The 14,746-nt window shown below is 50.6% G+C and overlaps 1 protein-coding gene across 1 annotated transcript; it reads right to left on the reverse strand.

The window, feature by feature from the left end:
* Positions 1-1,489: 1,489 nt before the first annotated feature.
* On the reverse strand, positions 1,490-14,132 carry LOC113840799 (olfactory receptor 14C36-like). Its single transcript, XM_072032105.1, has 2 exons — positions 14,063-14,132; positions 1,490-2,472 (listed from the first exon to the last, which is right to left on the reverse strand). Exons 1-2 carry the CDS (start codon positions 14,130-14,132, stop codon positions 1,490-1,492), a joined length of 1,053 nt encoding a protein of 350 aa, XP_071888206.1.
* Between the last annotated feature and the right edge of the window lie 614 nt (positions 14,133-14,746).

The following is a 14,746-nucleotide window of genomic DNA, read 5'->3' on the forward strand; positions in this document are numbered from 1 at the left end:
TTATTGTTATTATTATTTTGTTATTATTATTTTCCTGTCTTATTAAACTGTCTTTATCTCAACTCACGGGCTTCACTTTCCATTTCTCTCCCCCGTCCCAGAGAGGGAGGGGGGAGGGTGAGCGAACGGCTGTGTGGTGTTTAGCTGCCGGCTCGGTTAAACCACGACACCAGAACTGCACACAGTACTCAAGGTGAGGCCCCAACAGTGCAAGGTAGAGCAGGATATTCACTTCCATCAACTGACTAGCAATGCCGTGCTTGATGCACCCCAGGATACGGTTGGCCCTCCTGGCTGCCAGGGCACACTACTGACTCATATTCAGCTTGCTATCAACCTGCCAGCTCATGTTCAGGAAAGCTTTGAGCACACACCCAGATCCCTTTCCTGTGCACAGCTTTCCAGCCAGTCTTCCCCAAGCCTGTAGAATTGCATGGGGTTGTTGTGGCCAAAGAGGAGGAAGTAGCACTTACCCATGGTGAACCTCATCCCACAGCCCTCTGCCCATCAATCCAGCCTGTCCAGGTCCCTCTACTGGGCCTTCCTACCCACTGGCAGATTGACACTTCCCTCCACCTTGGTGTCATCTGCAAACGTACTGGGGGTGCACTCAATTGCCTCATCCAAATCATCAATAAAAATGTTAAACAGGATGGGCCTCAACACCAACCCCTGGGGAACACCACTCGTGACTGGTCACCAGCTGGATTTCAGTCTGGCCACCACTACTGTCTGGGCCCGGCCACCCAGCCAGTTTTTAAGCCAGCAAAGTGTGTGCCTGTCCAAGCCATGGGCTGCCAGCTTCTCCAGGAGAATACTGTGGGAGATCATGGCAAAGGCCTTGCTGAAGTCTAGGTAGACTATGTCATCAGGCTTTCCTTCATTCTCCAGGCAGGTCACTGGTCATAGAAGGAGATGAGGTTGGTCAGGCAGAACTTGCCTTTCTTGAACCCATACTGACTGGGCCTGATCCTCTGGTAGTCCTGCATATGCTGCATAATTGCATTCAAGATGACCTGTCCCATCACCTTTCCTGGCACCGAGGTCAGGCTGACAGACCTGCAGTTCCCTAGTCCTTCTTTATGACCTTTCTTAAAGATGGGCATCACATTAGCAAGTCTCTACTCACCCAGGACATCTTTGGAGGATCATGACCACTGACAGATGCTGGAAAGCGTCTGATAGGTGGTGGAAAGTGACACAAGCTTCTGGAAAGCTTGGTAACAACCTTGAAAAAACATCCAAGCCTTCAGACAGTGCACTGTGGAGATCCCATTTTATTTTGAAGGTAAGAGTCAGCTCTGACCTTCTGTTGGACACATATTTGTATAGCCTCAAGAGCAAACAGAGAAGTGTCAATCCTCAGCAGAAGTAGGGTGAAAAAGAGATATTACTCTAAGAGCACAATAAATCAAATGATACCAAAGAGAACAATAACAATACTGACAATGAAAGAAGGACCAGGCCTGAGGGGAGGTACCAAGTTAAGTCAATTCTGGAAAAAGAGGGGAAATTTGTCTCTATTTAGAAACATTCGTGAAATCACTTTCCTAATAGCCCACTTGAGCTCCCTGTTTCTCATGCTGTAGATGAGGGGGTTCAATGTTGGAGGCATCACTGAGTACAGAGCTGTCACCACCAGGTTCAGGGATGGAGAGGAGATGGAGGGGGGCTTCAGGTAAGCAAAAAGGGCAGTGCTGATAAACAGGGAAACCACAAACAGGTGAGGGAGGCATGTGGAAAAGGCTTTGTGTCGCCCCTGGTCTGAAGGCATCCGCAGCACAGCCCTGAAGATCTGCACATAAGAAAAAAGAATGAAAACAAAGCACACGGACGTTAACCAGACACCAATCACAAGCACCCAAAAACTCCTCAGGTAGGACTGTGAGCAGGAGATCTTCAGGATCTGGGGGATCTCACAGAAGAACTGGTCCACAGCATTGCCTCTGCACAATGGCAGTGAAAATGTATTGGCAGTGTGCAGCAGAGCATAGAGAACCCCACTGCCCCAGGCAGCTGCTGCCATCTGGGCACAAGCTCTGCTGCCCACGAGGCTCCCGTAGTGAAGGGGCTTGCAGATGGCAACATAGCGATCGTAGGACATGATGGTGAGAATAAAATACTCTGCTGATATCAGAAAGGGAAAAAGAAAGACCTGTGCAGCACATCCTGCATAGGAGATGGCCCTAGTATCATGAAGGGAATTGGCCATGGCTTTGGGGACAGTGGTGGAGATGCAGCCCAGGTCGAGGAGGGCGAGGTTGAGGAGGAAGAAATACACTGGAGTGTGAAGGCGGTGGTCGCAAGCTACGGCGGTAAGGATGAGGCCGTTGCCCAGGAGGGCAGCCAGGTAGATGCCCAGGAAGAGCGTGAAGTGCAGGAGCTGCAGCTCCCTTGTGTCTGCAAATGCCAGGAGGAGGAACTCGGTAATGGAGCTGCTGTTGGGCATTTTATGACGTTGGACACAGTTGTCTGTTGAAGAGGAGAAGGCAGAACAAATTTAGAACAAACGTCTATGAGGAAAACCTACTGCAAGCCTTAAAGCACCACTCTGCCTAAGCCACTCTCTTTGCAGGAGAACTTTTCTGCAGCTCTCTTGCTCGAGCTGTATCTGCAGTTGGCTGAGAGTGGCTCTGGGAGCTGGGTGTGCTGTGCACTCCAGAGGAGTACTTCCTGCTGTTCAGCAGGAGGGAAAAAGTAACATGGGGGAAATTCAAATTCAGTCCAACTTTCAGATCATTGAACTTTGCATTGTTTTTGTAAACAACTCATCCAACGACAGTTTAGAGCATGGTAGGATTATCTTTGCTATATTTTCTAGCATTTAACCCAGTAATGTTTAGGATGACCACCATGCTCGCGTGTTTCACTGAGATGTAACTGAAGACAGCTGAGAGCACAGAAGCCCCAGTCCAAGTACAGCTGGACAGAGTCCTCCCCTTGTCTCTGGGTGCTGGATCAGGTTCTCAGTTCTTCCCTCCCAACCAGGGGTGCAGAGCGCTCACTCCAGCTGCCCTCAGACAGCTATCCAGCAGCAAGGACATGGCCTTAGTGTGGAAGTGTCTTCTCCTTGGGACACCTGGATAACACAAGGATTGACGAGACAGCTGCATCCTGCTGGAGAGCAGCCTGCAGCCCAAGAGTGTATGCCCCACGGCCAGAGCTGGATATACGCAAGCTGGGGTGTCCCACTATTCCAGCTGCACCGCTGCCTTTAGGAGCCTTGGCCACTCTGCTCTTGGCTGACCAGAGGCAGTTAGGTTAGAGCACTCCAAGGGGCTTTTGCCACTCTTCCTCACTTCGCAGTGCAATCCAGCAGGACTCTCAAAGCCTACTGCATTGCCCACTGCCCTCCCAGAAACAAGACCCAGGAGGAGACTCTTACAGGACGTTCAGCTGCGTGGCCCTGCAGCCAGAGACTTACCTTGTCAAGGGCTGTGCAGATTTCTCCTCCGGTCAGCTCTCAGCATCCTCCTTCTCCCAACTGCCTTCAATCCCTCTCTTCTCTCCTCTCAGTGTTTGCTGTGGTCAGAGCCCCCAGCCCTGCTGCACTGTGCAGAGGTGCTGCTCTTGGGTAGAGCTGTCTCTCTGCACCAGGGCTCTCTTGCCAGGAGCTCTCTCTGTCCCAGGAGCCCGGCCCAGCTCAACATCAGAGGCCCAGCCCAAGGCATTGTAATGACCCCTCAGGGAGTTTTGGTGATGAGCCCTCAAAATGCAGGCACTGAGAGCAAACTGAAGAAATCTCTCAAGAAGTCCAAATCAGATGCAAGTTTCCTGCAGTGTCCCCCTGAGGGCCAGGGCTGACACAGCCTCCCTTGGAGCTCGTTAGAACACAGCGTTGGAGGCAGTTAGCACAAATAGAGAAAGACAATGTCAAGGCACACTGATGTGTAGAAAGGCTGGATGTGTTTCACCAAGGACAAGGGCCAAGCCTTTGACCCCTGGTCCCTGGGAAGAGAGATTCTTTCTCTTCACGCATTGCTCAGGGCTCTTCCTGGGGCAGTAGGAGATGGGATGTGCATGGCCAAGTGCAGGAGAATGGTATGACCCCTGCCTGCTTCATGGGTGGGGGCAAGGAGGCATTGAGGCCCTTGTGCATCAACTGTACACTGTCTCCTCATAGACCTCAGTGGCAGAGACAACAGCCATAGCCATGGGCAAAGACCTCAGTCCTGTTGGGACTCTCAGTCTTGCCACAGCCCTTACTCCTCTGCACACCAGACTGTCCAAGGGAATCCCAGACCTGCACATCTTTCCCTGCTGGCTGTAGATACTTCTTGTAATGTCACACCGGATCTGAGCTGAGTATAAATTAGATTTTCTTGGTGGCCACACTCCTTGTAAAGCAGCTCTGTAGGAAGTTGGTCTGGTTCCTGGTGAGCAGGCACCACTGCTCATATGGCATCCCTCATGGTGGATGTTCACAAGAGCTAGATGGGATCTACCTGAGGGTACTGAGGGAGCTGGCAGAAGTGCTCGTCATGCCGCTTTCCATCATTTATCAGCAGTCCTGGCTATCAGGGGAGTTCACAGTCAACTGGTGACTAGCAGATGTGATGCCCACCTACAAAATGGCCAGAAGGAGGATCTCTGAGCTACGAGACTGTCAGTCTGACCTCGGTGCTGGGGAAGCTCATGGAGCAGATTATTTTGAATACCATCACACAATGCTTCCAGGACAACCAAGCGATCAGGCCCAGTCAGCATTGGTTTATCAAAGTCAGGTCCTGCATGGCAAAAAAAAAAATGAGGGTAGGAAGGCTCTGCAGGAGGATCTGGATAGGCTGCACCAATGGGCTGAGGTCAACTGCATGAAGTTGAACAAGGCCAAGTGCCGGGTCCTGCACCTGGGGCGCAATAACCCCAAGCAGAGCTACAGGCTGGGAGATGAGTGGTTGGAGAGCTGCCAGGCAGAGAAGGACCTGGGAGTGATAGTTCATAGTCGGCTGAATATGAGCCAGCAGTGTGCTCAGGTGGCCAAGAAGGCCAACGGCATCCTGGCTTATATAAGAAGCAGTGTGGCCAGCATGGCTAGGGAGGTGATCGTCCCCCTGTACTCGGCTCTGGTGAGGCCGCACCTCGACTACTGTGTTCAGTTTTGGGCCCCTCGCTACAAGAAGGACATAGAGGTGCTTGAGCGAGTCCAGTGAAGGGCGACAAAGCTGGTGAGGGGTCTGGAGAACAAGTCCTATGAGGAGCAGCTGAGGGAGTTGGGTTTGTTCAGCCTGGAGAAAAAGAGGCTCAGGGGTGACCTTATTGCTCTCTATAGGTCCCTTAAAGGAGGCTGTAGCGAGGTGGGGGTTGGCCTGTTCTCCCACGTGCCTGGTGACAGGACGAGGGGGAATGGGCTGAAGTTGCGCCAGGGGAGTTTTAGGTTAGATGTTAGGAAGAACTTCTTTACTGTGAGGGTTATTAGGCATTGGAATAGGCTGCCCAGGGAAGTGGTGGAGTCACCATCCCTGGAGGTCTTTAAAAGACGTTTAGATGTAGAACTTAGTGATATGCTTTAGTGGAGGACTTGTTAGTGTTAGGTCAGAGGTTGGACTTGATGGTCTTGAGGTCTCTTCCAACCTAGAAATTCTGTGATTCTGTGAAATCAAATCTCAGTCATAACAAGGTGATGCTCTCAGTGGATGAGGGAAAGGCTCTGGATGTGGTCTACCTAGGCCACAGTAAGGCCTTTGAGATCTTTTTCCACAGCATTCTGCAGAGAAACTGGCTGTTCAGTGTTTGGACAGGTGTATGCTTAGTTTGGTTAAAAACTGGCCCAAAGGGTCCTGGTAAATGCAGATAAATGCAGTTGGAGGCCAGTCACTACTGGTGTCCCCCAGGGCCCAGTACAGGGGCCAGTTCTCTTCAATATCTTCATCAATGATGTGGATGAGGGGATTGAGTGATGTGGATGATGATGTGGATGAGGAGATTGATTCTAGTCCTACAACCAAATCGTTTCTAAAAATATTGAAGAGGACTGGCCCTAAAATGGAGCCTTGGAGGACCCCACTAGTGACCTTCTGCCAGTCTGACGTGGCCCCATTTACCACAACCCTTTGAGCTTTGTCTTGGGAAGTTGACCCCAATATGCACTGCTGAGCACAGTGTTATATGCCATGGAATGTACATGTGGTAAGGCTGGGTTGGCTGTCATGGCAGGTTCCCCTCCCAGCCTCTTGCCCACCCACAGCCCACTCGATGGTGGGACAGAGTGAGAAGCAGAGAAGGCCTTGATGCTGTGCAAACACTTCTCAGAAACAGTGACTACAGCCATTGGTGACCAACACTGCTCTGCTCATATATCAAAAGCACAGCACCACAGGGGCTGCTCTGCAGAGAGTAACTCCGTCCCAGCCAGAGCCAGTGCAGGGCCACATGCTGGACAAAAAGGCTCCCTCTGAGCTCAGGAAGGAGCCAGGAAGGTGCTAATAAGCAGCAGGACAACTGAGGAAGCCCAAAGCCCCTACTGAAGGGTCACTGAGTGCCACCTGAGAGGAGGGCCAGGAAAATGACTTGCGTGAAGGCTGCGAGAAACAAGGAAATCCAGGAATTTAGCAGATCCTTAAAGTCCTGCCTGAGACCCCAAATGGAAACCTATGTATGTCTGTGGATGGAGGAGGAGGGGGCAAGTCCTGGGACTGGGCAATGCTGAAGAGCCCTGCGTGAAGCTGAGTTGATGGAGAAGTGTCCATCTTCTATGCTCTGCAGTCCCAGGACACAGAGCAGTCCCAGCAAAGGAGTCTGGTGAGTGATTCGTTGCCGTCCTGGGGCAATGGTAGTGACCCCATGAGCTGGGTCTGCCTCCCAGCCTGCCCAGCACGGCCCTGCAGAGTGCCCCCATGCCCCAGGCACCACAGCCCCCTCACTCTTCAGCGCAACATCTCTGGTTGTCCTGTCAGAGATTTCAGCTTTTTTTCCTAAAATGCCCCTTCAGGGCAGCTTTCAGTTTTCTCTACAGTGGTGGCAACTGCAAGGTCTCTCCTGCCCTAGCACCTCCCAGGACTGGCATGGAACTGGCTCCTGTGTGTTAGAGCAGCTGGGAATCCAGCAGCAGGGTTATGGGCTGGAAGGATCACAACCACATTACTTCTACCTGGGCAGGTCCTGGGCCAAAAGGGTTTTTTTCTGTAGGTATGGTATTAATAGGTAAGTGGTGCCTCAGAAATTCCTAATCCAGTTCTAAGTCAGTGTCTATAAAGCACATTGTGAGTTGACTTCTTCCTGAAGTAGCCAACTGGACATCCCTTGACTCCTGGCTGGGATCTGTGCCTTTAGGCTCACATCTGCCAGTGTCCATAATAGGCCTGCAGAAGGCACCTGCTTTGCACATAGTTTGTTAGATCCAGTTTTCCTAATTACCAGGTAGGCCCCGTAGGGGAAGAGGTCTTTGATACGAGTTTTCATGTCCAAGGTTTCAGCTTTTGCCTAAAGTCATCTTTCAGGACTACTTTCTGTTTTCTACACAGAGGGGGCCGCTGCCTCCAAGATGCAAGGGGGAAACTGAAGCATACATGATGGCCTGGGAGAAGTTACCCTGCATCTATAGGAGCCATTCTGGAACTGAAATTGTAGGCGGTACACACACATTTGTGGTGGTGCAGAGCTGCTTGGCACATTGTGGAGGGTGCTCCATGTTGGCTTAGGACCTGCTTCTTTCTCATGAACAGATTAGCCAACAGAAGTGAGACAGATACTCCTCAGAGTATCTTGAATGTCATGAGAAGCCTGCTCCCAAAAAGATGACCGATATGGGGAGGTCAGGAGAAGGCTGGACAGGAGAGATGTGAGATTTATGGGAGGGAAGAGGAGCTTGGCCAGCAGAACTTAATGATTTTGAAAAGGTAAGAGGGTTCAGGTAATGTAGATCCTACCATAAAACAGTCTTAAAACAGTCATGCCTATGCATGACAGTCATGCCTATGCATGCCCTTGCCCTATTTTAACCTGTAATCTTTATCCCTAAACCTAAATGCTACTCCACACAGGAATCCACTACTCCTATGCCTGACCCCAAAGCATCCCTTGAAGCCAAAACTCAGCCCATAGCCCCTTATCCTTACTGTCTTGCTCACGCTGATCCTTGCCCTTAACACTAGCATTAAAATGCTCTACTTAACCCTAGAGTTCTTGGAAGAAATACCCTAAACAAAACCCTAAAGCAAAGAGCTTTATAACATAACATAACCACAGAACTGACACCCCAAGCAGAACACCAAACCCTCCCACTAAACCTTTGCTTAATCTCTAACCCAGAAAGGTAAACCCTATTCCCATACATGAATAACTAACATCCTAGGCCCCTCTTTCTGTGTATTTACCTCCTCACCTTCAACCTCTCTCCCAACCCTTAGCTTTAGGTGCCTTGCTCCTTGTGACAGGGCATGAGCCGTGATGTTGTTGTGCAGTCACATGGCATTCAAAGATGAATGCGAGGGGCCATGGATCTGATCAGCTCACAACGACGAGATGGGTGGGAATGCTCTGATCAGCTCAGCTCTGCCTCAGGATCTTCTGCCCCAGCAGGAGGAATGTGACTGTGGCAGTGACTGTGAGGTCACTTCTGTCCCTGCAGTTGATAGGGCAGCAGCAGGAATATGTCACAGAAAGGGACTGTGAGGTCACTTCTGCCTGAAGTAGCTGACAGGTCACCCTTGACTTCTCCCTGGGATCTGTACTGTTCATCTGACATCTGCCAGTGCCCCTTCTAGGCCAGCAGAAGGCACCTGGTTGGCATGCTGACTGTGGGATCCCTTCTGCCTACATACCCAGGAGGACCCAGACAAAAAGGAGGCTGGGATATGAGTTGTCCTGTTCCTTCTGTTTCAGTTCATGACTGGACAACAGAAGGCACAAGGCTTGGTTGTGTCTACACAAAAGTTGCAAGCCAGCAGCAGACCCAAGGCTTGGAAGATGTTGGTGAAGTGACTTATGTCTGCTTGGCTGACAGGCGGCAAATATGCTGATATTTTGGGATACCTACTTCAGGAGGGGTTTCCACCATGATGGAGCTTTCTTTGGTAGTAGGGAAGAGCAGGAAAGATAAAAAGAACGACAACAACAACAAAAACACAAAGTGCATCTTGGAAGGTTGGAACTGGCCACAAGGAGGAAGAAATGTCCCCCACCATGAACTCAAGTCCAAACTGATACTGGGAAATAAAGAAGTTATTGTTACAGCTAATTAATTTTCTGGTAGGGGAAATGAGCCTGGTTGTGAAGAAATGTGAGAAGTGTATGCACCCAAGTGAGGGAGGGAAGCCCAGGAATCCCTTCAGGCTGTTTCCCAGCAGGTTCCCCTGCAGCCCCATGTGCAGGGAGCCTGGTGGGGGGCAGAGCAAGGGAGGCCTTGGGCTGGGCCTCTGCTGCTGAGCTGGGCCGGGCTCTTGGGCCCAAGGGGAGCTCCTGGCAAGCGGGCAGCGCTGCACAGAGACAGCTCTGCCCAGGAGCAGCTCCTCTGCACAGCGCAGCAGGGGTGGGGGCACTGCCTGCAGAGACACAGTGCTTAAAGGCAGGCAGAAGTGGCAGCATGCCCAGAGCTCCCTGCAGGAGAAGACTTCCCAGCCCTGCACCCGGTAAGTCTCTGGCTGGAGGGCAATGCAGCCGCAGTTCGTGGAGGCAGGAGAAGCCGGGGGTGCAGGCAGGGGTGTCCAGGGCTGTGGTGCAGAGCAGGGTCCCTGCTGTGCCCCAGGGGCTGTGTGCCGGGGCAGGGCCTCTGCCGCCTGCCAGGCTCAGCACTCAGCCTGCCCGGGGAGCTGCCCAGGGCGCTGCGGGGAGAAGCTGCGGGTGGAAGGAGCCCCCCCGGCAGGGCAGGGTCCTGCTGCTGGCAGGAGGCTGCTCTCTTCAGCAGCCTGCTCACAGCTCCACAGCACCCATTGGCATTTTGCAGGCAAGTTTTTCATGTTTAAAGTCCAATTAGGAATATTCTGTCCTCTTGCCAGTGTCCTACTCTTCTGGATGGAGACGGATAGCAGGGAGAAATGGAAAAGGAGCTGCCAAGTATAAGCTCATGGCTGAGACTCCTGAACTGTGGTACTGATGATCAGTAGGTTTGTGAGCTGCCCCAAAGCTGCCTTCAGACTCTCCTCTTCCTATCAAAAGTAACAGCATCATCTTTGCTGCACCCATCTGGGCATTTTTACAGGTCCTTTTCCACCTGTAAACATGCACAGGCAACCAGCCAGTCCCCTGCATAGAGGGGGTTGCTGAAGGGCAAAGATTACTGCACAGAGATTGGGTTGAGGTTGTGAGCTTAAACAGGAATAAGACTTGAGACAAGGAAATAGCTCCTGGAAATAAAATCTTCAGTCATTAGGGATATGATCGAGGCATGAGAGGAAGGTAAATCAGAGGGCTAATTCATCAGAAAAGTCCATGGTTTTTTCATTCAGTGAAGACCCCTTCCTCTGAACCTACCCCTAGCTTCCTCTCCGACCTAAACAAAAAAGTTGCTGCCCTCTTGGTCTTTTGAGCTGTGAGCTGCCCTGATAGAAATCTTTCCCATAGTATGTTTGTAATATCTGGAAGGCATACACAGTAGAGGAGATGCTAAATGCAAGGACATGCTATTGGGCTGTAGAAATTAACGTCAGGTGTCCTTGGCAAGAGGTGTAGTGCTGAGACCTTGTTCAGGTACCTTGAGAAGGGCTGGGCGTTGAGGGATTGGCAGAGCATTCCTCCTCTCTTAGCAGTGTCTGGCTTCTTTTCAGGGTAAGAGAAATGTGATTATCCTCCATCTGCAAAAGCTGCAAGATCATGGCCATTGGGAACAAGCCCAGCCAGCCCACCTCAGCCTGCTCTGAGCTAAAGGGAATCCCTTTGCCTCTCAGGTCTCACAACCATTCACTGTGAGTGCAGCAGAAATCCTCAGAATTTCTGACTGTAGAGAACACTGCTTGGGCACAAAGAGGGGGAAGGGGATATGTAGAAAAAAATGCCCCTAAAACTCCTTCCTGTCAACTACATTCTGTAGCACAGGAATGCAGATGTTGACATGCCCTTCTGTGTGAGAAAGGATTTCATCTGACAAAATCTGAATATAAAACTTTGCCCAGCTGCCATGCTCCTGTGTATTCACTGCACTGAGTCAGGACTGATTCCCTCAAGAGCCCAGGAGCAGAGTTCCCTGCTTCTCATGGTGCAGTAAACTTTAAAACTGGAGATCATGTCATGGAGCTAACTGAAAGATTCCAGGAGAGAAAGGAAAAGCCTGTAAGTATGGCAGGGGGAGGGTCTACAAGGAACGGTATAGGTTTCACTCAGAGAAGACTGTTCTAACTTTTCATTATCTTTTACTACCTGTACAGATCCCTATACCCAACAGGCAGCAAATGTCCAACAGCAGCTCCATCACCGAGTTCCTCCTCCTGCCATTTGCAGACACGCGGGAGCTGCAGCTCCTGCACTTCGCACTCTTCCTGGGCATCTACCTGGCTGCCCTCCTGGGCAACGGCCTCATCCTCACTGCCGTAGCCTGCAACCACCGCCTCCACACCCCCATGTACTTCTTCCTCCTCAACTTTGCCCTTCTCGACCTGGTCTGCATCTCCACCACTGTCCCTAAAGCCATGGCCAATTCCCTCTGGGACTCCAGGGCCATTTCCTATGCAGGATGTGTTGCACAGGTCTTTCTGTTTGTTTTCTTGATATCAGCAGAGTTTTCAATTCTCACCATCATGGCATATGATCGCTACGTTGCCATCTGCAAGCCCCTGCACTACAGAAGCCTCCTGGGCAGCAGAGCTTGTGCCCAGATGGCAGCAGCTGCCTGGGGCAGTGGGGTTCTCTATGCTCTGCTGCACACTGCCAGTACATTTTCCCTGCCCCTCTGCCAAGGCAATGCCTTGGACCAATTCTTCTGTGAAATCCCCCAGATCCTCAAGCTCTCATGTACAGACTCCTATCTCAGGGAAGTTTGGGTGCTTCTGTTCAGTGCTTGTTTGACATCTGGATGTTTTGCTTTCATTGTCTTTTCCTATGTACAGATCTTCAGGGCAGTGCTGACAGTGTCTCCCGAGGAGGGATGGCACAAATCCTTTTCCACATGCCTCCCTCACCTGGCTGTGGTCTCTCTTTTTCTCAGCACAGCCATTTTTGCCTACCTGAAGCCCCTGAGCATTTCCTCCCCTTCCTCTGACCTACTGGTGGCAGTTCTGTACTCGGTGATGCCTCCAGCACTGAACCCCCTCATCTACAGCATGAGGAACCAGGAGCTCAAGGGTGCCATTAGACAAATGATTTCATGGATGTTTCTGTGTAGTGATAAATTCCCCTTCTTTCCACACAAGTGACTTTCCTATCCCCATGAAGGCCTCATCCTTGTTTCATATGTATATTTTCATTGTTATCTTTAATGTCATTACCATTTATGTTCTTAGAGAAACATTTGCAGATGTCTGTAATGAGTAATGATACCGCTCTGTTTACTCTGGAGGCTCTTTAAACATGTCTCACAGTAGGACAGCACTGACGGTTTTAGTATCTGCTTAATAAAACAGCATCTTCGTAGTGCAGTCTGAATGCTTCACTCTTCTTTCAGAGCTTGTGCCAAAATCAGGGCTGTGCAGTTGCTCCCCATGTTGCTGCATGGATTTGGGAGAGACCAAGCATAGGATTTAGGAGCAACCTGTTGGTGTCTAATGGCAGCAGAGATGGTCACTGAGGTACATAGGCATGACTTGGCCATTTGCCGAGGCAATAGGCTCTGGGGCAGACGCGTTCTGCAACGGAGCGGGGGATCGAGCCAGGCAGAGCTAATTTTTCCGGCATCAAGCCTACTTGAGGGAGCCGCCAGGACCCGGCAGCCCTCGTGAGGAAGGCTGACGAGACGTAGGCGGAGCCAGCAGCGCCCCCTCCCCAGCCGTTCAAAAGCCCCCTCCCCCCCCCCCCCCCGCCCATACGAACACCTGCATCTCCACCACTGTCCCCAAAGCCATGGCCAATTTCCTTCATGATACCAGGGCCATTTCCTACTCAGCATGTTCTGCACAGGTCTTTCTTTTTTCCTTTCTGATATCAGCAGAATATTTTATTCTCACTGTCATGGCCTATGACCGCTACTTTGCCATCTGCAAGCCCCTGCACTATAGGACCCTCCTGGGCAGCAGAGCTTGTGCCCAGATGGCAGCAGCTGCCTGGGGCAGTGGGGTTCTCAATGCTCTGCTGGTCACTGCCAGTACATTTTCACTTCGCCTCTGCCAAGGCAATGCCATGGACCAGTTCTTCTGTGAGATCCCCCAGATCCTGAAGATCTCCTGCTCACGCTCCTACCTGAGGAGTTTTTGGGTGCTTGTGGTTGGTGTCTGGTTAGCATCCGTGTGTTTTGTTTTCATTCTTTTTTCTTATGTGCAGATCTTCAGGGCTGTGCTGAGGATGCCCTCAGAGCAGGGGCGACACAAAGCCTTTTCCACATGCCTCCCTCACCTGTTTGTGGTCTCTCTGTTTATCAGCACTGCCCTTTTTGCCTACCTGAAGCCCCCCTCCATCTCCTCTCCATCCCTAAACCTGGTGATGGCAGTTTTGTACTCGGTGATGCCTCCAACATTGAACCCCCTCATCTACAGCATGAGGAACAAAGAGCTCAAGTGGGCTATTAGGAAAGTGATTTCATGAATGCTTCTGAAGAGTGACAAATTTCCCCTCTTTTTCCAGAAATGACTTAACTTGGTACCTCCCCTCACAACTGGTCCTTCTTTCATTGTCAATATTGTTATTATTCTCTTTGGTATCATTTGATTTATTGTGCTCTTAGAGTAATACATGTATAGAGCAATTACCCATGGGTGCAGACGCACACAGGGCTATGTGGTTCCATGATTGTATGATTCACCCCCAACACACCCAGGAGTGAGCACACTCACACAGCAAATAGCCAGCAACAGAGTTGAATGAGAGGGCAGGACAGTGATCAAGCACAGGGCCTGACATGACCAGCCCTGACCAGCCCCATATCCACATGCAGCTGGCCCCTTGCATCCCTCTCCCCTCCTCTTCCACAGGATTCTTCCTCCTCAAGACACTCTAATCCCTTCTTTTCTTACATGCAGTCCCCTGCTCAATTATCAGTTCTCACCAATCACATTATCCCCCATTGATCCGTAGTTTGCTATACCTATACCCACATTTGGTAATTCAGATACCATTGTCTACATCATCTGGGCCTCTAACAGGAAGGAGAGGACAACATTTCACAGATCTGCTCTGTGCCAGGAGTGACGGGTGGCATGACACACTGCAGGGCAGGGAGTGTTTTATGGTAACTGGGCTCCATGCAGGAGAGAAAATTGTTATTTTATGGCTGTAGGCCTGAGTTGGGCTGAAGAGCTGAGCTGGGCTGTAGGCCCATTGCCTCCAATTATTTTAACCATTTCAACCACTTCTATCAGCACACTTCAGTCAGCTGAAATGATTGAACACTTCTAATACAATGTTTGAGTTGTCCCATGACATTTTTTTCCCTTGGATGTTTATTACAGCAAGAGAAAAAATACCAATATTCCCCTGTACTTGCATGTCTCTGCCTCTTATGCTCTGCACTTCATCTCCCTAGTCTTTCTTGTATTTTTGCCTTGCTTTATGAAACAGACCATGTTGGAAGTCACTTTTCCAGCAGACTATCTGGACATGTGCACTCTCCATTCTTCTCCAGATTCCCCTCCCTTCACTCTTTGATCGTTCAGATACCTCTCACCTGCATAGTTGGTTCTCTGAACTTGAGGAATCTTCAAGCTTCCCCATATTTCACTCTTTTACTTCA

Source organism: Anas platyrhynchos, chromosome 36 (assembly GCF_047663525.1).
Source record: "Anas platyrhynchos isolate ZD024472 breed Pekin duck chromosome 36, IASCAAS_PekinDuck_T2T, whole genome shotgun sequence".
NCBI classification, from domain to species: Eukaryota; Metazoa; Chordata; class Aves; order Anseriformes; family Anatidae; genus Anas; species Anas platyrhynchos.

What these genes read in the sequence shown, in the direction of transcription:
- LOC113840799 (XM_072032105.1), bottom strand. Translation starts at nt 14,132, where the DNA reads ATGGTATCTGAATTACCAAATGTGGGTATAGGTATAGCAAACTACGGA. An exon ending in AATGGGGGATAATGTGATTG is followed by an intron (nt 2,473 to 14,062) that starts GTGAGAACTGAT and finishes CCTCTTCAACAG; the next exon opens with ACAACTGTGTCCAACGTCAT.